Source organism: Carassius carassius, chromosome 27, assembly GCF_963082965.1.
Source record: "Carassius carassius chromosome 27, fCarCar2.1, whole genome shotgun sequence".
Lineage (NCBI taxonomy): Eukaryota > Metazoa > Chordata > Actinopteri > Cypriniformes > Cyprinidae > Carassius > Carassius carassius.
The window spans coordinates 16553256-16575565 of record NC_081781.1 but is presented as its reverse complement, the minus strand read 5'-3'; the positions used below and the strand labels follow the sequence as shown (position 1 = coordinate 16575565).

The 22310-nt window shown below is 37.2% G+C and overlaps 1 protein-coding gene across 1 annotated transcript in view; it reads right to left on the bottom strand.

The window, feature by feature from the left end:
• The window catches only part of LOC132107422 (nesprin-2-like), an 85845-nt gene that overhangs the window by 17436 nt on the left and 46099 nt on the right, over positions 1–22310 (bottom strand). The window contains exons 47-81 of the mRNA XM_059513629.1: positions 21905–22105; positions 21539–21798; positions 21304–21454; positions 21073–21216; positions 20744–20884; positions 20172–20354; positions 19946–20083; positions 19676–19861; positions 18563–18685; positions 18304–18486; positions 17142–17231; positions 16883–16972; positions 16504–16578; positions 15897–16394; positions 15407–15517; positions 14817–15020; positions 14552–14713; positions 14274–14387; positions 12838–13043; positions 12614–12737; positions 12319–12501; positions 12067–12198; positions 10743–10922; positions 10497–10652; positions 10198–10353; positions 8141–8311; positions 7314–7444; positions 6878–7082; positions 4724–4906; positions 4482–4595; positions 4212–4366; positions 3726–3873; positions 2927–3021; positions 1602–1833; positions 1288–1482 (exon numbers count right to left, since the gene is read on the bottom strand). Coding sequence (XP_059369612.1) covers positions 1288–1482; positions 1602–1833; positions 2927–3021; positions 3726–3873; positions 4212–4366; positions 4482–4595; positions 4724–4906; positions 6878–7082; positions 7314–7444; positions 8141–8311; positions 10198–10353; positions 10497–10652; positions 10743–10922; positions 12067–12198; positions 12319–12501; positions 12614–12737; positions 12838–13043; positions 14274–14387; positions 14552–14713; positions 14817–15020; positions 15407–15517; positions 15897–16394; positions 16504–16578; positions 16883–16972; positions 17142–17231; positions 18304–18486; positions 18563–18685; positions 19676–19861; positions 19946–20083; positions 20172–20354; positions 20744–20884; positions 21073–21216; positions 21304–21454; positions 21539–21798; positions 21905–22105 — 5820 coding nt within the window. The remainder of the gene's footprint in view (positions 1–1287; positions 1483–1601; positions 1834–2926; positions 3022–3725; positions 3874–4211; positions 4367–4481; positions 4596–4723; positions 4907–6877; positions 7083–7313; positions 7445–8140; positions 8312–10197; positions 10354–10496; positions 10653–10742; positions 10923–12066; positions 12199–12318; positions 12502–12613; positions 12738–12837; positions 13044–14273; positions 14388–14551; positions 14714–14816; positions 15021–15406; positions 15518–15896; positions 16395–16503; positions 16579–16882; positions 16973–17141; positions 17232–18303; positions 18487–18562; positions 18686–19675; positions 19862–19945; positions 20084–20171; positions 20355–20743; positions 20885–21072; positions 21217–21303; positions 21455–21538; positions 21799–21904; positions 22106–22310) is intronic.

Below are 22310 nucleotides of genomic sequence, written 5' to 3'. Positions count from 1 at the left end.
ATTCTAAACTGTAAAAAACAACACCAGATCATACAGTTAAGACAGGAATTTCCAGACTGAATACAGTCTTGAGCTCTACCTACAATATGTGTGGCATAATGTCAGCTATATCATTTTTGATCCTGGAACATTCCTTTAACTGCATAAGTTCTGATTATGAATGCCACTGGTGTGCTTGTATTTTGGGTGCTGTTACAGTGTTATCTCAGATCAGTGAAGAGGGATTTCCCTTTCACATGGGGATACACCATCCCTGCCTATTGTGAGCAAATGCACACAAAACACACTTCCAACCTTATCACTCTCTAAACCCCCTTCAAAACAATGATGTCATCATTCCTAACATAAGAGCCAATCAGAGCTGGTTATGAGTGGGCGTGACTCTGGTGTTATATAATATCTAACAGTACAGGGAATCAGCCTCTAGTTTAGGCTGACACAGAGCCCCACTGCTTGCTGGTTAATACTTTAAACTAATTTACAATTGCAATGGTCAAATTTATTCCTTCAAATATGGTCCAGGTGCTACATAAGATTATACATTTGCATCTTGTCATCAAAAGTCTATTTATGCTGTTCGTGGTACGACTGTACTGTAACTGCAATCAATGTATGTTGCTCTGAAGCCTGTGTGAGCTTACATTATAAAGGTTTTGAAAATGAAGCAGAATGGAATATAAAACGGTTACCAGGCACATAGATTACATCACTTTCCAAGCTTTGTTCCCACATCTTCCTATACTTTAGGCCTTTGTGGGATTGTGTGTGAACAATGACAGATGACCCACGTAGACACTGACCTGCACAGTGGCTTAGTAGTCGCAGTTTTGAAAGCCCTCGTTCTGTGTGATTTATAGATTATGGAAAGATTACGTCTGATCTCTCATCCTCAAAATGAAGAACTTTCTTAGTGAAACTCTCAGCAGGGTATGTGTCAATGCTGACTGAGAAAGACCCCCATATTAACCAGTGATTCTGCTCAGTTCATGCAAATAAAGAATTGAAATAAGACAAGGGTGTCGGGACTAATCGGACTGATCCAAAACCTTGTTGTACTTATACTACATATTTTTTAATTCTTGTTTGACATTCTTGCGATATCTAAGCAATACGATTCAAAACATCCATCTAACAGAACAAAACACCAAATATTGGCAGATTCAAAATATACTGAAAACTGTACCAGTTTATTCCCTACACATAGTGTAAATATGAACCATTTACTGTATTATATGTCAATGAAAACTTTCACATATTAACAAGAAATGTAAGAATTGGGTCACATACATGAGTTATGGTGTCTGCAAGAGCCTTTCTTTTCCCCACAAGGCCACAGCTTCGCTCCCACATCTCCTTGAGAGCATCCAGTTCGGTCTGCAGGCATGTCTGCGTCTGCGCATCTGATAGCGGAAGGATCTGTCCTCCTGCTGCCACAGTCTGCCTGTACAGTTCTTCATGAAGCTGTAGTTGCTCCTCGGTCCACTGAGAGATAGATAACATGAAAGATATTAATGATGATGTTGGATTAGACTTTATAGTCCAACATCAGCATCTAAAAGAGTTGAAAAAACCATTATATTCTCTTTACTGAATAATCTTACCTCAAAGTCTTTTATAGAGCATTTGAGTTGCTGTAAGCTGCACGGAGCCAGTCCTGCTGGTGGCACAAGTTCTTCGATGTGTCCGAGTAGCTTTGAAAGTTTCCTCGAGCCGGACTCGTAGAGTTGCCACTGTCCTATCAGCCCTTCCAGACATTTGCCTTGCTGCTGGACCCTCTGCTGTGTCCCCTGCCATCGTGTCTTTAGCTGGGTGAGTCTCAGGATCAGATGACTCCTGCTCACAATGGAATTTGTTCCTCAATATTTTCAAGGTTTGTTAAAAGTAAATTCAGTCAAAAGTAACTAAAGTAAAGAGCATTTACCAAGGTTAAAAGTGTTTAGTTCACTCAAAAAAAAAATCTTACTCTTATGTCATTCCAAACCTATTTTTGGTTATTAATAATACATTTTAATGAAACCTGAAAGATATGTGTCCCTCCATTGAAAGTCTATTAACTTTGGCACTTCAAAATGCTCAAAAAATATGGTAAAATAATACTTGGATTACTGTACATTGTTCAATTCATTCGGATTTCTTTTACAGTCACTTTATGAATCATGAAAGTTTTGTGTAAATGGACTTTCAATGTCCATAATCTCTCAGAATTCAATACAGATATTAAAAAAAAAATACAAATACTTGTGTTTCAAAACTGAACTTATTTCTTACGGGTTTGGAACAACATGAAGAATGACAGGTTTTTCATTTTTGGGTAAACTATCCTTTCAAAATAGTGGTATTACAGATTTATTTATTTATTTTGAAAAGAGACCATGTCACAACTGATGAGCAACACATAATAGAGATGTTAATATCATAAAACAAACTGCAATTCCACTGGCCATTAGCTTTGACAGTCATCTGAAAAATAACACCGACCACATTTTATATAGCTCTCTATAAGACATTCGTTCCTGCCATTGAGAAAAAAAGCAAAAAAAAAAAAAAAACAGGCCCAAAAAACATCTCGATTGAAACCAGCAATTATTGGCTGAAAAGAAAAAATGATTTCATGCTGGTAGCACATGAAGTTTAATTTCCTGAGAGTCAGCCGGCTTGTTCCAGCACTGAGCTCAAAAGAGCTCTTCCACACCAAATAACTCCAAGAGTTATGGCCTCATCTGGAGCCCACGGAAAGAAAAAAAAACAGTTGGAAAACCTTGGTTTTAATTACTCATCGGGAGACATCCTGTTCCGAACAAATTATTACACCACATTCTTTGATTTCTTATCCATGGCAGAGCCCCACACTGGAGGTTAGTAAGAAAATTCTGAGGTTACTGAGTATTAGGGGATAAGTTATTGAGTCTAGTGTTATAAAGCTCACCTGTCCTCATTCTGACTGCTCTCCAGGAAGCGTGAAGCATCACTGATCATGGCATCCTGAAGCTGCTGGCTGATGAGGACCTCCACTTTCAGCCTCTGGAAGATTTATTACTAATATATGAATAAATGAGCTCTGTTCAACCATTTCAAAAACAAATTACACAATACTCTAAAACCAAAAGTTCCTGTTGCTCTTATTTTATTGAAAAGAGATAGGGAACATTTATAATGTTACAAAAGATTTATATTTCAAATAATGCTATTTCTATATATTTCCATTCATGAAGAATCTTGAAACACCATTATCACAAAAATATTAAGCAGTTTTTAGCACGGATATAATCATAAATGTTTATGTGACTGAAGTACTAGCTGCTGAAAATTCATTTTCAATTTAAAATGGAAAACAGTTAACTTTAAATTATATTATTTCAGAGTATTACTGATTTTACTGTATTTTTGCTCAAATAAATCAGCCTTGTTGAGCATAACACACTCAAAATGTAAAAAAAAACAACAACAACAACAACAACATCAACCTCAAAGCTTAATAGTATTAGTAACGTATGTAGTATTAACAGTATTAAAACCATGAAATGATTAAGTCAATATAGTTTCTATAGATCATAGCTAGCATTAACTAGCAATTTTTTGTCTTTGTCACATCCATTATATAATATATATATATATATATATATATATATTTGGAATGCGTTACGCAAGATTATATGGTCAACAGGATTCACATGATAAAACTAAATATTAGGAAATCATTTTCTTATAATTTTATAACGCTCTACCTGGTGTGCAACTAGCTGCTCTCTAACAGCAGCACAGTTTCCAGACATCTGATTGGATGACCCAGCCTCGATTGTGTCCAGGAGCTCCATCCAGCACTGGCACTTCTGCTGGAAGTTCTGAGCATGCAGCAGCTCTCCATACATCTTCCTACAGACAGAGATGTGCATTGCCATTCACCAGACACAGTTTAGTTAAAGCTCATTTTAGGGTGTAAAAAGTTTGTTCAAGTAATAGCTCATACAAAAATGAAAATTCACCCTCATGTTGTTCCAAACCATTTTTTCCCCCAATGGAACACAAGAGGAGAGTTTTAAAAGGGTTTGAAAAAACCTGAGAGTGAGTGAGTGAATAACAAAAATCTAATGTGTAGGTAAACTATCCCTTTTACTAAGATTAAAGTAAGGAATATGGAATCAAGTGTATTTCAGGCCTAAATCAAAATGTTTGAGAATGGAACAGCTTCAATTTAGTGAAGTTTGACTCACCTGTGTCGGTCTGAGGCTTGAGAGGAGACCTGAACCCATTGTGTGTTGAGGGTCTGTAACCTCTCCTCCTCTGCAGAGCTTAAGGAGAGTCCGAATCTCGTTTGATTCAGAGAAGCAAGGTTAGGGTTCAGCCCACTCAGATCTAACAGAACCATCTTAGAGACAGACAAAAACAGAAAGATTTACATAGAGCAAACTAAAAGGTTACAGTTTGAGTTTATAACACAAAGAGAAGGGCAAAAACAACCTAAAGAAGCACCACAGATTCACCTTTAGTCTTTCCATGCTTGCAGTGGGGGAGCTCATAATGCTTTCCAAGTTTTTAAGTTTTTGCTCCATTGACTTCAACTCAGTGCTGAAACGGCGGTGCTTCTCCAGCTCCTCCTGTGGATCAAGAACAGCACAACACTTGTGTAGGACATTGTAGAAACGTTTGTCATCGGTCGGCAGATCAATCAAATTATTTTAATGTTGTATTTAGTCTTTTAAAGATATCAACTTGTCGCCCTTACCTGAACTTGTGCCCCAATGCCAGAAAGTGCCTTGTAAAGATGCTCATGGTCACGTGACAGCAGCCTGGTTTCTGATTTGATTAGAGAGGCTGACTGGGGTTTCAAATGTCCAGTAAGAAGCTTTGAGGCCTCCAGGACTTCTCCCACACTGCTTTGCAAGGCAGGTATGTCTTTCTCCAGAGCCTGTGAAAGACATTGTTTTTAAGACATTGGGTTGGAAGAGCCACAAAGGACATTACATAACTTATGACATTAAATCGTTTTTTAAATGACTTGTACTGGTGTTCAAAAGTTTTTTGTTTGTTTGTTTTTTTCAGCAAGGAATGCATTAAATTGATTAAAGTGATGGTTAAGACACTTATAATATTACAAAAGATTTCCATTTCAATTACATGCTGTTCTTTTCATTAAAAATCTGGAAAGATATTCAGCAGTATAATAATCTGAAATTCTGAAAATACTAAGAATTGTTTCTTGAGCAGCAAATCAGCATATCAGAATGATTTCTGAAGGATCATGTGACACTGAAGGCTGAAGTAATGATGCTAAACATTCAGCTTTACCAGCACAGGAATAAAATACCTTTAATAATAATGTATATTTAAATAAATATTTTCATTGTTATTAATTGAAAAAATATTTAACAATATAGCCACTGATATCTATTTTTGAAAGTTGAGACGAAATCAGTCGAGGGTAGTTTATAAACATTAAATAAATATGACAGCTACTAAAAAACATTAAAACTGAAAAAAAAGCAAAAAGTTATTCATTTTTATTTAATTACTTTTTATAGACAAAATTATTCCAAAATATAATTTTATACACATACACATTATTCAGACATAATAGGGGTGTAACGGTACGTGTATTCGTACCGGACCGTTTCGGTACAGGGCTTTCGGTACGGTGCACATGTGTACCGAATGACCGAATGCAATATTTTGTGCGTGGAACATAGGTACATTTTCGTGTTTCCACATGAACATATTAAGTGGCGGAAGTCTCCGCGTTCAGCGCAAATCCCGCCCTGCAGCTGATTCTGATTCTGAGTAAACAAATTGTTAAAAAAAAAAGTTTATGGTAATAAACAACCTGCAGTTTAATGTTTGCATTTCTTTCCCTTACTGTACCGAAAATGAACCGAACCATTACTTTAAAACCGAGGTACGTACCGAACCTTGATTTTTGCGTACCGTAACACCCCTAAGACATAATAAATAAAATTGTCGTGAAATATCTATTCATTATTAAAATCCGTTATATATAATATCTTTTGTTTGTGTTTAAGTTAAAACAGCAATTATAAGCATCTTGGTTTATGGAACTGTGTGTATGTATTTTAGACAAAAAAAATGCCAATTTAAACAAATTGAATAAGAACGTATTTATGATTCTATGTTCTTTTGTGTTTAACATTTTTTGGTAAGAGTAGCACAGGTCTCATTTGGTATTTTTAGCACACAGAGAAAAGCTCCAGCTCAGATCTCAATGTTCCTTCTTTTCAAAAGCACAACTGGACTGAAGTACTGCAGACCCATCTGTAGGACTAGAACACTTTAGCACTTAACAAGTACATGCTGAAATTGGCTGCTATTTAGGTCTGGTTTTTCACTGTGCATAGTTACTCAGTATAATGTTTTTGTCATTTGTAAAAACAAAATCAAACCCAGCACCTTATATTAACAAACAAGCAGTTTAACATAAAAATATTTCTGTTTATCATTATCACTATGAACCGTTTAGTATGCTTTAAGGGTTGTTGTTGTAATCCCTTTTGTTGACCACTAACCTTTTACTTATGTACTTGATTGTGTTCTGTACTTCTGATCTATTGTATGTCGATTGATTGAGCTCTCACCTGGCATCAGCATGCATTTTCAATCATTTTTAGGTACTTGAGGCCAATAATCACATTAAAGATAAAATCTAAAATTAGCATCTCATTTAATTAACAATATTTCAAGTAACATGCAATTGCCATTTTCCATTTCTTGGGTAAGTGTGATCAAACCTCTGTCTGATAACACTGGAGATGTGGATGGAATGAATAAGTAAATTCACTCCATCTATTAAATATACAGATACTGTCTGGATAGGAAACACATCCTAATGCCAGGTGTTAAAGGGGCCTAGATACTAATAATTACTCACATTGATGGCCTGCATCCTGCTGTTGAGCAGCTCTACAGTGTTTTCTTCTCTGTCTGAAGAACTCATAAGCTCTCCAAGCCTCTCCCAGTGCTGATTTAGATGAACACAGCACTCTCCTGTGAGGCGCTCGTATTCCAGCCAAAACCGCAATGCATTCTGGGCTTTTAGTAAATCTGCATGCACATCTTCAATCACTGCTTGATGTCTGAAAAGAAAACAACATTGATACCCACATAGGTCCACACAAACAAAGCTTAAAAATAAAACATGTTCTGTTCTCTGTTTGATTTGCAAAGTCTGATTCGGATTCATTTTAGTGAATCAGTATGTTTGCATTATTCATCTTTAATAAATTATTGACTCAACTAAACAGATTCATTAGCTAATTTATAAAGAATTAAAGAAGGTAAAGGATGTGAAAAGTAAAATTACTTACCGAGTTCTCTCCTTCTCGAGACGATCAGACAAAAGTTTAGATGCATAAGGGCTGAGTTTGTCTTTCAAGTTAGAGAACACCTCAGTTAACTGGGTCCAGGTTTCTGATTGGTTCAGCTCCCTTTCAAGCTCCTGTTCAGAAGCATAGTAATATAATACCAAATAAATCACATTGCTAACAGTAATGGCAATGTTGAATAATTATATTACGTGAATTCTCATGTTGGGAGAATACAATAGGTGTTAAACATTGAAGTTTATAATGTTAACGGTTAGTGTATCTTTTTTGTCATTTGATTTTTTATTTAATACTGAAAGTAGAAAATGGCTCCTTTTTTGTTTATTACGGCCAAGGTATGGGTTGTGTCGAGACTCGAGCCATTCATTAGTCTGGTTGTTTGATGAGAAAAAAATTAAATGTAGTTGCAATAAAACGGGTTAAGAATCCCTACAAACTGCAGTTGCAGAGGACGCATGGAAATGCAGAAGAACTGATGATGGCAAGGTTTAATCTTTGGCTGACCAATCAGCAGAAAGGGGTGTTTAATTCCCATCCACATGTAGAATTTTAATATTCAAGCTGTTTATTCATTTTTGACCCCTGAACGAAAAAAAGAAAAATTAAGCGGAATTCTTGTTTTTCAAAAATAAATAAATAAATAAAACATTTTCATCTTTAAATATTAAAAAAAAAATTCAAATGAACAAAAGATACACTGACCATTAACAACCTTAAAATAAAAAATAAAAACTTCAACATTTCCATTTATTTTCTAGTGGAATAATTTAATAAATTTTTTTGTTTACTGATTTTTTTAGTTTACCCACTTGCAGTTGCTCCACATGAGTTCGGCTCTGCTCAGATGAGAACACAGAAACTCCGCAGAGCTCCAGCTTGTAGACCACCCTGGTTATTTGCAGTTCTGCTGCACTCATTTTAGATTCAAAGTGAGCCCATTCATCTTTGATTGGCTGTAAATCTGACTTGAGAGCATTTATCTAAGAAAAACAACAACACACTGCTAGGAATAACATTTCTTCACTTAATCAAAAATGATGAATGAACTCTGACTGAAACATCTGACACACCTGAAGATGTTATAAAACAACAGTTACACACAAATCAATTGAATTCTTTCTAATGTTATATCTCCGCATCCACCGAACCAAAATACCCAAAATCTAAGAGATTATTATTAATTATTAATATAAATCAGTATTAAAGGGGTCTTTGGATGCACTTTTACAAGTTGTTCAACATGCACTTTTACAAGTTGTTTAAACTGAAATGCGTGTTGGCAGTGTGTGTAAACAACCACTCTATAATAATAAAGATCCACCCATGTTTTTTGTTTCTATCTCGTCAAATAATTTCCTCTTTCTCATATCAAGCCATTCAATCTGTGTGAATCCCACAATTGTTGACTGACACTAGCGATTTACCTTAGACCCGCCCTGTGTGAGCTGTAACAGTCCGCCATTGTTTCGACACTGGAGCAGGGGAAAACAATTTGTTGCACCTTTCTTGATAAGGTGCTAGTTACCAAGTTCAACGGCTAAAGTAAACGGCATCATGAGAATGGCTCATCAGCCCACAGAAGAGAGGGGCGGGGTCAGCAGAGCTCATTAGCATTTGAAGGAACATGGACTGAAATGGCTTGCTGAAAAAAGAGCTGTTTTTGACAGGGTTTTTTTTTTACACAACCATTGAGAAATTTGAACCAAAGTATATTATAGACTTTTCAACTTGTGGAAAATGGGCATCCGATGACCCCTTTAATAGAAAAAAATAAATGCATATCATGACCACTTACACAAGCACTGTGCTTTTAACGCTGCAGTATGTTCACTACAATTAAAACATTTAGGGTTGGTAAGTTTTGTAAAGCTTTTAAAAGAAGCTTCTTATGGTAACTAAAGCCTGGCTCAAACGACAGGAGTTTTAAAATCATAACCGGTTTTGAAATCTGGTTGAAATCTTTGCAGATTATCTTCCCTCAAATATTAAACATGCACACACTACAAGATTTGAACATCGTGGCACATCACACACTGCATGATATCATTAAGATTATCATGTCAGAGGGAGCGCCTCACGCAGCAAATCGTCACTGATTTTTTTTTGCGTGCTAGTAGCTTTCTGCACTCAACCGGTTCATCCAAAACTTCTCTTTCTCCTTACGGCTGTGATGCGCTTTCAACACATTACACAGACAATCGTGTTACTACAAAATGTCAAAAAACAGTTTCCTCTATCTCCACTATCCAACAAAGTCGTACATCGGCTGTTTTGCACTTTTGCGCATTGGCTGTGAAAGTACTGACATAATCATATAGCTATCATCACCCCGATCCTAAATAGATCCTAAATATTAAACATGTTTGATGATAATCAGGGCTGCCCCGATTTGTTTGTGAGCAGATCGGGAGGTGCAAGATTCGATTGGTAAATGCCTTACACTACCAAATAATGTGCATCGAACATCGGGACAGATCGAGGTGCTTGACAAGATTTTGTTGCGATTCTCGGGAGGAGGAAATCGGGCTAAATCAGGCTAAAAATCCTGTAGTCTGAGCCAGGCTTTAGGCTGATCAAAAATATATATTTTTAAATATATTTTAACATGTAATTTATCCCTGTGATGGCAGTCCAGTCTTAAGTGTCAACATGATTTTATGCTCAAGTATTATTTATTATCAATGTTGTAACTAATCTGCCTCTTAATACTGTTGTGGAAATTATGACACATTGATCAATTTATTAATCCTTGCTGAATGAAAGTATTTTCTTTAAAAGAAAATCTTACTAAGCCCAAATTTTTTAAAAGTAGTAAATGTGGTCAATGTGCACTAACTTACTGATGGCACAGGGTTTAAGAACTTACCTGTTGACTCAAAGCTTGGCAGTCCTGGATGGCTGAATTCACCTGCTTGGAGAACGCTTGATCTCCGGGATGTTCACCATCCTGTTGCTCGAACAGGTGAAGAGCTCCCAAAGCCTTCAGCTCAGAGGACTTCACCTGTAGCCTGCTCTCTGTCTCCTGCAAAGCAATGTCCAAGTTTTCTGGCATCAGTTTATATTTCTGCCTTTTCGAAAGCACTCATTTGACTTACTCTCGCAGCCACAAATAACAACTGCAATATAAAATCTTCAAGCTAGCAGATGATGAGATATGAGACTCACCTCACACTCCTTTAATGTTTGCTCAATCTGCGAGCAGCTCTCTGGTCGCCAGCTGTTTTTCACCCATTCAATACGTTGAGAGATCCAGCTGTGCATACAGCGCAAACGCTTTTCTCTCTTTGTGCAGGCCTGCCACTGGTCCTCAACATCATGTATCTAGAGACAGAAGAACTCGTCACATTTCAAATACAATGGCTTTGGGAGGTTATAGAGGTTACTGCAACTATGCTGTACTCCTGCACTCACCTTGCTGTAAATTTTGGCCTTTAGAATAAGCCAACTCTGATTGAGAGCTCCCAGCTGCTCAGCAAACAGGATGCGCTCATTACGATTGGTGGGTTCATTCACTGATCCCGTCCCCTCCACAGACTGAGAGTTCAGAAAGTCAAAGTACGGCTGATGACTGGTTATTTCAGCCTTAAGATCCTAATATAAAAAAATACAAGTGTGGAATATGACATTAATGTTTTCTAAGATTTTTTTTTTAGAAATTAATACTTTCATTCAGCATAGACACATTCAATAGGTCAAAAGTGAAAGTTAAGACATTTCTAATGTTACAAAAGATTCTTTTGAACTTCCCATTAATCAAAGAATCCGTAAAAACGAATCAAAGTTTACACAAAAATATTAGGCAGTACAATGTTTTCAGCACTGATAACAATAAGAAATGATTCTTGAACACCAAAATCAGCATGTTTTTTATCATCATGCAACAAAACCAAAACACTGAACAAATAACCTTTAAAGTTGTCCAAATAAAGTTCTTAGCAATGCATATTACTAATCAAAAAATTACATTTTAAATTTTTAATATATACATTTGATATATTAAATTGATATAGAAAATTGACAAAATATCTTCATGGAACATGATCTTTACTTACCGTATTTTCCGCACTATAAGGCGCACTTAAAAGCCTTTAATTTTCTCAAAAAACGGCAGTGTGCCTTATAATCCGGAGCGCCTTATATATGGATCAAGGCGCTCTGTCAAAATGTTGACATTCCCTTTAGCACAGCTCCATCTAGTGGATGCATAACGCAAACCCAGTCAAGCGTTTGACTGCAGTATCTTCTATTCTATGCGCCTTATAATCCGGTGCGCCCTATATATGAAAACAGTTCTAAAATAGGCCATTCACTGAAGGTGCGCCTTATAGTGCGGAAAATACAGTAATATCCTGATGCTTTTTGGAATAAAAGAAAAATGTATCATTTTGACCCATACAATGTATTTTTGGCTATTGCTACAAATACTGTACACCTGTGCGACATCTGTGGTCCAGGGTCACATATTAGGATCATGTGACACTGAGGTCTGGAGTAATGATGCTGAAAATTCACCTCTGCCTTCACAGGAATAAAGTGCATTTTAAATATATTTAAATTGAAAACAGTTATTTTTAATTATTAATAGTAATATAGAATTATATAATATAGTAGTAATTAATAGTAATAATATTCCACAATATTATGATTTTTACATATTTTTGATTAAATAAATGCAGCCTTGGTGAACATGAGAACAAAACACTTTTAATTCAAAAGTGTACAGCAGGTGTACTACCTTCAAAGCCTGTAGATGTCTAGACAGCTCAGAGGAGCTCCGAGAGCCTTCATCTTCCAGTCGTCCCTCTACATTTTCAAGCCAGGAAGTCAAGCTGTCCAAGATCTGACTGTGAGACTGGTTTGACAACAGCTAGAAGGAGGGCAAGAGGATGCTTGATTTAAACAATATCTGTTTACTAGAGCTTTTCCACCGATGGATGAGGGAGAAGACAGAGGGAGAGAGAAAAACAGAAAGAAACATTAGTCATACTTGTTGCTGTGTCTGGTGAAGAGTGGGCAGGACGTTACTCAAATTCATCCATTCCTGCTCAAGTTGAGCCAGTCGTCTGCGCAGATCTGGAGCTTCACTGTCAGTCAGCTGCAGTATCTGTGCACCTGAACGTTCTGCAGAAGCTTTCTGTGCTGAACAGCCCTCCAGCTCCTTGAAAAACTCCTGCAACACATAAAGCCATACCACATACCCATTTCAACATTTTAGGTTTGACACATACTGTACGGTCACGTTACAATAAAATAAAAAATAATAATAATCTAATTGTAATCACCTTGAGCTGGGTAAAGACTATTTTGGAGTCTAAGAGACCAGAATCAGAGAAACTGTTCCACTTCTGAACCTGTTCTTGAGCATGACGCATCCATTCTTCTAATTCTGTTGCGTCACGCTGGAACCTACACATCCAAACACACAAGAGCACATGTATTTCTTCATACCTTACCTCCAACAAAATTGCATTAACAATGATTCTTTGGTTACTGTTTTTTCTCACACCTGTCATAAATCTTTCTGATCTTCTGTGTAGACTGTATCTTCTGCTGTATTTGATTACGAAGCTCCATCCAGCGTAACAACAGTTGTGATTTTGGGACAGTCTGGCCAGGCTGCTCAGGGTAACAACCCTTTTTCTGTAGGATCCTGGGTCGGTCTTGGACCTCCCACACCCGAGGCCTCGTGTCTTCCAGGATATTGTGCAATCTCTGACAATGAGAGAAAGTGGAAAAGAAAAGAAAAATTTGCGAGTTCAATTTTAACACTTGGTAGTTTCAAGCATTTCAATATATAATATAATATAATATAATATAATATAATATAATATAATATAATATAATATAATATAATATAATATAATATAATATAATATAATATAATATATGAATCCCATTGCAATATGTTATATATGAATGTTATTATTGGCTCAGTTATTCAAAACTTGTGGTTAAGTGGTTCAAAGATACTTGTATGAATGTGGTCAGCTGAAGTACTGCAGTCAGAGACAGCAAACTTTTAACTCCTCTCATCATCCCACCTCCTCATCTCTCTCAGATTCAACTGCTTGCTCAGATGGAGTGACTTGTGAGGATGGGAGTGAGTTTGATGTACATCTATTACAGACACAAAAAGGGTAGTTTGCTGTTCCTCCTATATCAATTCACCTGAGTAATGAGCTTTGGTAGACATAAAGAGAAAAATAATATGAATGCACCCAACCGTAGGCTGCTGACTGTTCTGTGCAAGTCAGTGTAGCGGAGAAATTAGCTTTCGTAATAGTGAAGGGGAAAAATAATAATAAAAGAGCGGCCAATGCAGGCTGCAGAACATGAAGTTCCACAGATATGGCAACTATCGCTCTGAGTAATTTAATCAGGAACATCATGTGCTGGACCAAAAAAGATTCTCATGCAACATACAACAAAAGAAAAGAGAAGACCTTCTGCCCCCCTCACACTCCTACATGTCTCAGACACTTATTACCTTTGCTACTTAGTTGGTTTCCAACCAATTAACTAAAATCAACATGAGTCCTCTATCGCTAAGGTAATAATGTTCTCAGCAAAAAAAAAAAAAAAAATGCTATAAAATCCACTTCTACAGGTATTTGATTTAATATTTCGGACAAGAAATTAGGTTAGGTTATTTTTCTAATTCCTTACAACGCAACCTGAGGTAGTGTACTGAAATAAGTAAGTTTCCTAATCTGCAATTGTCTTCTTTTCACTAAAAAATACACCTCTTATGAAATATTGCTCAATTTGACACGTCATCTTTAGATATATTTTAACTGCATGGGAATGATAGAAAGGAATTCCTTGTCTTGTTTCACAAAGTCACAGGATGTAAAACACAGCCTAAGCTATCAAAGGATGGACTATCAAAGGAGGTCAAAGAAAGGCAGCCATTAGCGTTCCCAGGGATGTGGGGAAACAAACCTCATAGGACTGCTGGTCTCCCTCTGTCTCTGAACCCAGACTGGACATGTTTATCTCGATCTCATCCAACTGCTTACGCAGTCTCTCAGTGACCTCCTCGTTCCGAGACCACTCCTACAACACACATACAGACCGATGAGAGAGCTTCGGTTGCTCATTTCTCTTAATACATTTAATACAGCCATTTATGCCTATAAAATCTAAATTCGATTCAGACAGATAATGAGAAATTGTTATGCATTGTATAAGTTCATCTGAATAAGTTCATTTCATTATACCTCTAAGCTGTGCTGCATTTGGACACCATGAGTTTGTGCTCGTTCCTGTAGATCTGACATGAACTGCTCCACCTCTGCTTGGCCCTGCAGTGCCCCCTCTGGCAGCTTCTGGTATAGAAGCTTGACCATTACAAGGCCCTGACCCAAATCTTGGAAGTATTTCTGTTAACAGTCAATTCCAAACATTATAAGAGTGTTTTAAGCTGACAAAATATATATTAATATTTTAACAATAATATAATTACTAAATTGTTCAGCTGTGTACCTTGTGTTCTGTGAGCAGATTATGCAGTTGACTGCAGTTTTGTGGCAGCGCATTCTGACTGCGCAGCAGCCGCTCAGAGCCCAGCTCCAGGAGACCCCGCAGACCCTTCAGAAGAGCTATAGAACATCTCTGGAGCTCAACATTATTCCGTCCTGCTGATTTCCGCCGTTCAAGTTCCAAAGTCCATGAGCCGCCTAGCAGACTCTTACAGAGCAAACACTCACTTTAGATCAGAACTTGAAGTTACTGACCAGTTCTACCTTAGCAACTGTTGCTGTCTACCCTTTTAGCAGACATATTTATACACTTTGGAAAGTTTTAAAACATAATTTAAAAAAAAAGGTAAATAAAAGTAAAACATTGTTGCATGGTCGCTTATTATAGTGACAAAAGGTACCCAGAGAAGCTAAAAGCAATATTAATTCATTTATTTTGAAAATAATAAATAATTCTTAAAAACTCATGCTGTGGATTAAGGACTAAACTCCATTTAGGATGTTACTAATGTCACTTACATATAGAGGAGGGTTAGGTTTTCCCCCTAAAAGTTTGGTTATATTCTGTAGACTTTGCAAGTGAATTGGTAATACCTTGATGCTTGAAAGGTCCTTGAGGAGTTTAGTTGAGTCTTCCATCTGTGATTCACTGGCATTCAACGCAGACACCGGAATCTCTAACACATGCCGTCTCATCTTTGTAGGCTGGAAATAAAAAGATACAGAAAAGCAGAATCAGCCTCTGTGAAATGTATTATGCGAGCTACTCCTCTAAATTTTTTAAATAAGGATATAACCTAGTATTTTTAGTAAATTCTGCCCAAACTGCTTTACATCTTGTCCCTTCTTAGTTATTATAACTATACTACCATTCAAAAGCTTGAGGCCATTAGGATTTTTTTTTTATAGAAATGAATGCTTTTATTTAGAAAGCATGCATTTTGTTGCTCAAAAGTGACAGTATAGATATTTATAATATCTATAATATTAGTTCTCTGGTTTTAGTAAGCATGTTTGCAGGGCTGAAACTGACCTCTAAAGAACGGACGTCCTGACATGAGGTGAGAAGCTGGACTAAACTCACCTGAACTTCAGCTCCTGCTTCAGACTGTGACAGATCACCATCAGCAACATCTATTGCCTCTGTGTCAAGTGGCTTTGGGCTCCTTGTTTTCACTTGATCACTTGTACCCGTTTTTGTGTTCACAGTTCCTTGATTCTGATCTTCAGATTCAAACTCTTCAGTCAATTCATTGGCATCTCTTGCTTTTAACAGGGTGGTTTCTGAGGATATTTCTAGCTTTGCTGGAACTGCTTCAGTCAACTTGGTTTTGGTGCACTCATTTTGCTTTTCCTCATCTATATTTGCACTGTCAGGCTTCAGACAGCTATCATTTGTAAATTCTTTCAAATGCTGGGATGTTAGTGCAGGTGGGGAACTTGTCTCTTCAGTAACTGGTCTGCCGCTGACTATGCCAGGCATTTCAGAGAGGTCCGAAGGCTCCAGTAAACAACTTCCTGGGTCAGCGTCTTGAATTACATACTTGACTGCAGGAAAATCATCTTCTTCAGGAGATGATTCCTAAAGACAAAAGCAAGCAGTAAGTCATTAGCAACTTCAAATTTCCTACAGTGCTTGGTAACCACAACTTGACGTAAAGTCAAATAACTCTGTTGGGGTCAGTATTTACCTTAGTGTCACAATCTCTTAAATCAGAGGCAGCATCTGACTTCATATCTTCCTCCGCTATTGTCTCATCTGGGTCCTGGTACAGAAAAAGGAAAAATTATTAGAAATGATGAAATGATTAGAGATGATGGTCCAGTGTATAAGAAGAATAGAATCCCTAAAGAAAAACGAAAAAAGCAGCTGTTACTGAAAGAAGAAATGGAGTTATATTCGGCATTCTGCATTGAGTGCTGCCTTTGTCCTCAGAAAAAAAAAATGAAATGCATGCAAATTAACAGCCATAGCAAAGAGGTCCAGAATTCAGACAAGAGTTCAGAAATGTTCCCTTTTCAGGGTTTGGCAAAGCCTGGGAGATAAATTGGAGGTTTTGGGGGTTTTACCTCTGGAACACTGCATGTGAGAGTTCCTGAGGATGAAGACTGATTGTCTTCATCTTCCTCCTCAGTGTAAAGGCCTTCCATGGAGACCTGCTTCACCAGGGTTATGCAACGACATATTATTCTTAACTGCAGGTTTTTATAGTGACATCTAATGAGCTGATTTACTCTTATTTAGTCCAAAAAATGTACTCATCCTAATCTTAGATGTCTTCTGAGTTAGAGTAGACATGATTTTGAGGTATATTTTTGATGGACTTACCCTCATATCTCCAGTGGAAAGATGTGGCATCATGAATTCTGTGGTTTGGTCTGCAGGGAGAATCATTTCAGTTGGTTGTCCAATAGAGGCCTGAAAAGAAAAATCAGCAAAATACTTTGTTTCATCAAGTTGTAAAACTCGGGCAAACCAAAGACACTGTTACAAGGTCACACGATAGAGACCATGAGAAAAGCCAAGAGTGTCTTAACTAGATACTACTGCCTTCGCCAATAAAGCTGTGTCTGTAATGATTTACTGCCGCGCCACATTGAAGTTTTAAAGCACTTTATTTTTTAAGTGCAATCAAAAAAGTCAAGGTTCCCACACATCCCTTTTGTGAGTTGGCTTTAAATGCAGGGATTTTCTCCTCCTCTCATTCTCACAGACATGAAAGCGGAAAGGAGAGGTCACACAATGGTCACGGTCACTAAAAAAGCTACAAGTTTACTGCACTTTCATGAAATTAATATTTTTTAACTAGACCAAAACTAATTTGAACATTGCATTACAAATGTTAGATGTTAGAACAGCTGAAGAAATTATACTCATCGAGATTGATTCAAAGCTTGATATTTGTTTGTTAATTAAGGAGATGACTGCACTGTTAAACTGGATAGCTGTCTTGTATTATGACAACTATAATTCATGGAAAAGCTATCTATCATCTAATATTGCCATTTCAAGCATTGCCATGCAATGTGACATCACATAAGATCTTATGATTTTCTTTTAAAATATGTAATTTAAAACAATCAGTAAGAAAAAGTGTTGTATAATTTTTATGCAATTCTTATAGTCTCATGTTAATATAAAGACTACATGACATAGATGATCTTTTAAAAAATCCATTCACACCTCAGGAATAGAAAGGTAATGTGATAGAAGATCTATGTATTTTATAAATAGCAATTACTATCAATGAACAGACTCCTGCAGATAAGAGATGACTGCTAGATTCGCCATCTCAACATGAACAAATATTTCTCTCTGCACCTTCATCTGCAAATATTTAAGTTGAAAAAGTTTAACATTTTAAAGCTGATTGAGAAACAACTACTGAAAACTGCTTGTCAAGAACTAAAGTAAAAACGCACTCCAGCTCAATAAACATGAAACAAACCATTGACTCTTGATACACAAACACACTATTAGAGCGACAGACCCTCAGCGCTGTGCTCTGCTCCACACTGAGCTGCTGTAGCTCCTGGATGGGCTGCAGGAGCTCTTGAGCCCGATGGAAAGCTCTGAGACTCTGCTCTGCCCCAGCAGGAAGCCCTAGGCCTGGCCTGCAGCTCTCAATCTCATCAATGGTCCTCTTCATGGACTGGACATTATCCAGAATGACCTGAGAATAAGAGAGAGAGGAACATGTTAATGTTTACAGTACAAACAGAGGATTAGTGAGACATGATGTACTGTACCTGTATGTTCTCGAGATGTTCCTCAGGAGAAATGTTCTCTGTGTCGGTGGCTGAAAGGATTCTTCTGATCTTAGTTATATTTTTCTCCATTTCCTTTACCTCTGCTTCAATGGCATCCATCTCCTAAACAAAAGTTATAATTGAATTCCAATTAAAATATAGGGGACATAATTAAGATGTTTCATCCAAGTCTCATAAACTAATAAGTAACTCCAGGAATGGAATCTCATAAAACCCTACAAATTAAGTTTACACTGTTAGGGATGATAAAGATCTGATACTTTTTGTGTGTGTGGTATGACACTAGTTTTTCTGGTATCCCAAATTGCTAATATTTGTGATGTATTAATGTAAAAGTCAAATACAAATCAAAAGACTCTTTTTTTGGGGAGGGGGGGGGGGTCTGTTTTCAAAACTGATAATAAGTTTATTTCTTGATCATGAAATCAGCATATTAGAAATGATTTCAGAAGGAAAATGTGAAACTGAAGTCTGGAGTAATGACTGCTAAAAATTCAGCTTCACATCACAAGAGGTAATTAGATTTTTCATATTAAAATATTTTTTTATTTTACGAAAATAATATATAATGTAATCAAATTAAATTTCACAAGAATACTGTTTTTGCTATATATTCGATCAAATAAATGCAGCCTTCTTTCAAAAATATACAAAATATAAAAATTCAACCCCCACATTTTGAACAGTATTGCACAATTTATGTAAATAAACAGAAAAAAAACTAAAATATTTGTTGAAATACCAGATATTTTTCAAAAACTAGATAAAGTCAGGCATCATTTTATTTATTAAATTAATTCATTATTAATTCAAATTTATTAATTAGTGTAATAAATTACGTTCACAAAAAAAAAATCCTAACTGAGAAATACTTAAAGGCTATGCACTACTATTTTAATTGAATGTCTTAATATTTATGTTAATATATTTTCTATAAAACCACTGTGTTCAACAGAAACTGGTATCAGGAATCATGACATTTCACTGGAACTGATACAACTAAAAACTTTGTATTGGGACAAGCTTTGACAATAGTGAACATACCAGTAAAACAATTTCTTAAACATTTTTGAATGTAATGATATTTCTTACAGCTGCTAGGTGCTGAAGGTGGGAGAGAGGGTCCTGAACACTTTGCTGCATGAGTGTGATGTTTTGTACACACAGTTGGAGAAGATGTTGTTGAGGGGTGGTGTCACACACTGGAGTGATCTCCAGCAGAGCAGGCAGGAAGGCCTCCAGATCTGCCTTGTATCCCTCCGCTTCATCCAGCATCATCTACAGACACATCAAAAGAGCTTTTAACAAGTTACTGCATAATGCATAAGGCACAATGTCTATAAATTGAGGATTTGACCTGACCTTGAGGGAATTGGCATGACAGTGAATGCATTTGGCAGTAGTGTAGGTTCTGGGTGCGACCAGCCAGGACTGAGCCTCTCTCAACCAGCAGTTGGCACTATTGAGTAAACCCTCATAGTCCTGCAGACAGGCAGGGATCTGGAGGGAACAAAACACAAAGATGCAATCAGTCAAAGTTTGCTATCAGTGACATTGTGTGTTGGCTTATGTTGTGAAATCGCCTGACTTTGCTGATGAGGGCGGTCCTTTGCTCGGCCTGTTTGGCTGTGGTCTGGTAGAGCTGCAGAGGCTCCATGAGCTTGTCCATGAGAATGTGTGCTCTCTCAGGCTTCTGCTCAGCCAGATCCTGCACCTCAGCCTCCAGCTCAGCTATCCGAGTGTGCCACTGGTCCAGCTCATCCCATATGCGCTGCACACATGGGCACAGACGCACATCAGACCTCAGTTACTGCTGACATCAAATTTCATTGGACACAAACTAAAAATATGAGAGCTGAAAGAACAGTTGCATATCATGAAACCTTAATATTCTCTCTCTCTCTCTCTCTCTCTCTCTCTCTATATATATATATATATACACATACACACACACACTGTATAATAAACATTGTAACAATGAAAATGGCACTATCATTTGTTTGTTTTATAATTATATTTGAACAATTATAGAGTAAGAATACATTAAAAGAATGTTTAAGTAATATGCTAAACTAAGTAAGGAGAGAAAAGAAAAACGAAGCAATTGATAGAAAGATATTTTCAATAATGTTCACGTGAAGGCAAGCAAGAAAGAAGTACCTTTTGTGTACGTTCAGCCTCAGAAAAATTAGGACTTGATTGCTTCAGCAGGGCCTTCACACAATTCAAGCCCACCGTCACCTCTCCAACCTGCTCACCCATTTTGCTGAGAGGACCACTTCTCTCAATGACCATGACCAACTGAAAAAAAAAAAGATACCATTGTATTAGCTTTAATTTAAATTAACACACAACAGAAGTACACTGAAACTATAGGTGCCATATTAAGAATATATTTTCTAAAAAGACAAAACAAAACAAAAAGTGCCTTTACATGTTCAAGGCATTTATTATAAAGTATTTATTATAAAACTAAATCAAGCGAATACTTTGTCTTTGGCCTCCTGCATGGAGACGTTGAGCTCATTGCATAAGATTTGAATCTCTGTAGGTACACAGCTCCATTTCTTCTGCACTCTGTTCATGATATCCTGCAGTCGAGCCTTCTGTGAAACCAACTCCACTTTCACTTCCTGTGGTGCAATACAACACAGTGAACACAATATCAACACCCAGGACTGCAAAAACAGATAGCCTGCCTGTCAAACACAGGCACCAACCTGTAAGTGTTGAGCAGCTGACTCCCTCTGTAAAGCCGTCGAAAGAGAGAGAACATTCTGCTGAATGGCACTCAGCTCCTCCTGCACACGACCCAACTCCTGGATCTCAAAAAGCACTTCCCGGCGGATGTTATTGCTCTGATCTCTGAGACTAAGCATGAAAATGTCTGTAAATGTAGATTCTGAACATTTTCGCAACTTTTTGTGTCTTTGTGCATGTGTGTACAAGTCAAACCTTCTGCATTGATCCTGTAGTGACTGCAAGTCCAGACAGATTTGAGGACACACTTTCATCTGCTGCAAATTTGAGACCCCAAGCAATCTTGCCACATGGTGTTGTAGAGATGCCAAAGTGTGATGCTCCTGCTCAATCCCATCTTGAAGGCGCTCCGTAAGGCTCAAAACACCCTGAAGATCCACCAGGGATCCCTTCACCGTAGACGAGTCTGGGAGATCATTCTGAAGTCTCTCAAGACCTTCCTTTGATTTATTCAGCTGCACAGCAAACCCAAACATGAAAAGAAATGAGTTAACACACAGCTTAAACATTTTACGAAAAAATTCAAATTGAAAAGCTGAAAAAAAATCAATTTTTACATACGCGTATCTCAAAGTCTCTCCAGTCTGCTTCTTTATGACACATGCTGGCTTTGAGAGATTCCACTCTGCACTGCAACACTGCCCAAGACCTCCACAGTTGTCCCAGCATTAGATCCAAGGGTGCTTTGCAGCGAAGTCCTGGGCAGCTTTCACTCAGTTCCTCCAGCTTTTTAGAGAGGTTCTCCAGCTCTGTGTAGAGCACCTGCAGATGAAGACAATTGCAGTGCATACTGATCTAGCATAGTTACATTGCTATGAGATTAAAAGTGGCACAAGGAACCATAAAAAAAAAACAGATTTTCAGAAGTCAAAAGGGAAACAAAAGCAAGTTTTCACTGCTTTCCCAAATCCTCTTAAGACTGGAGGTATTATTGTTATGCATTTATCCTGTTAATGGTAAATGACCA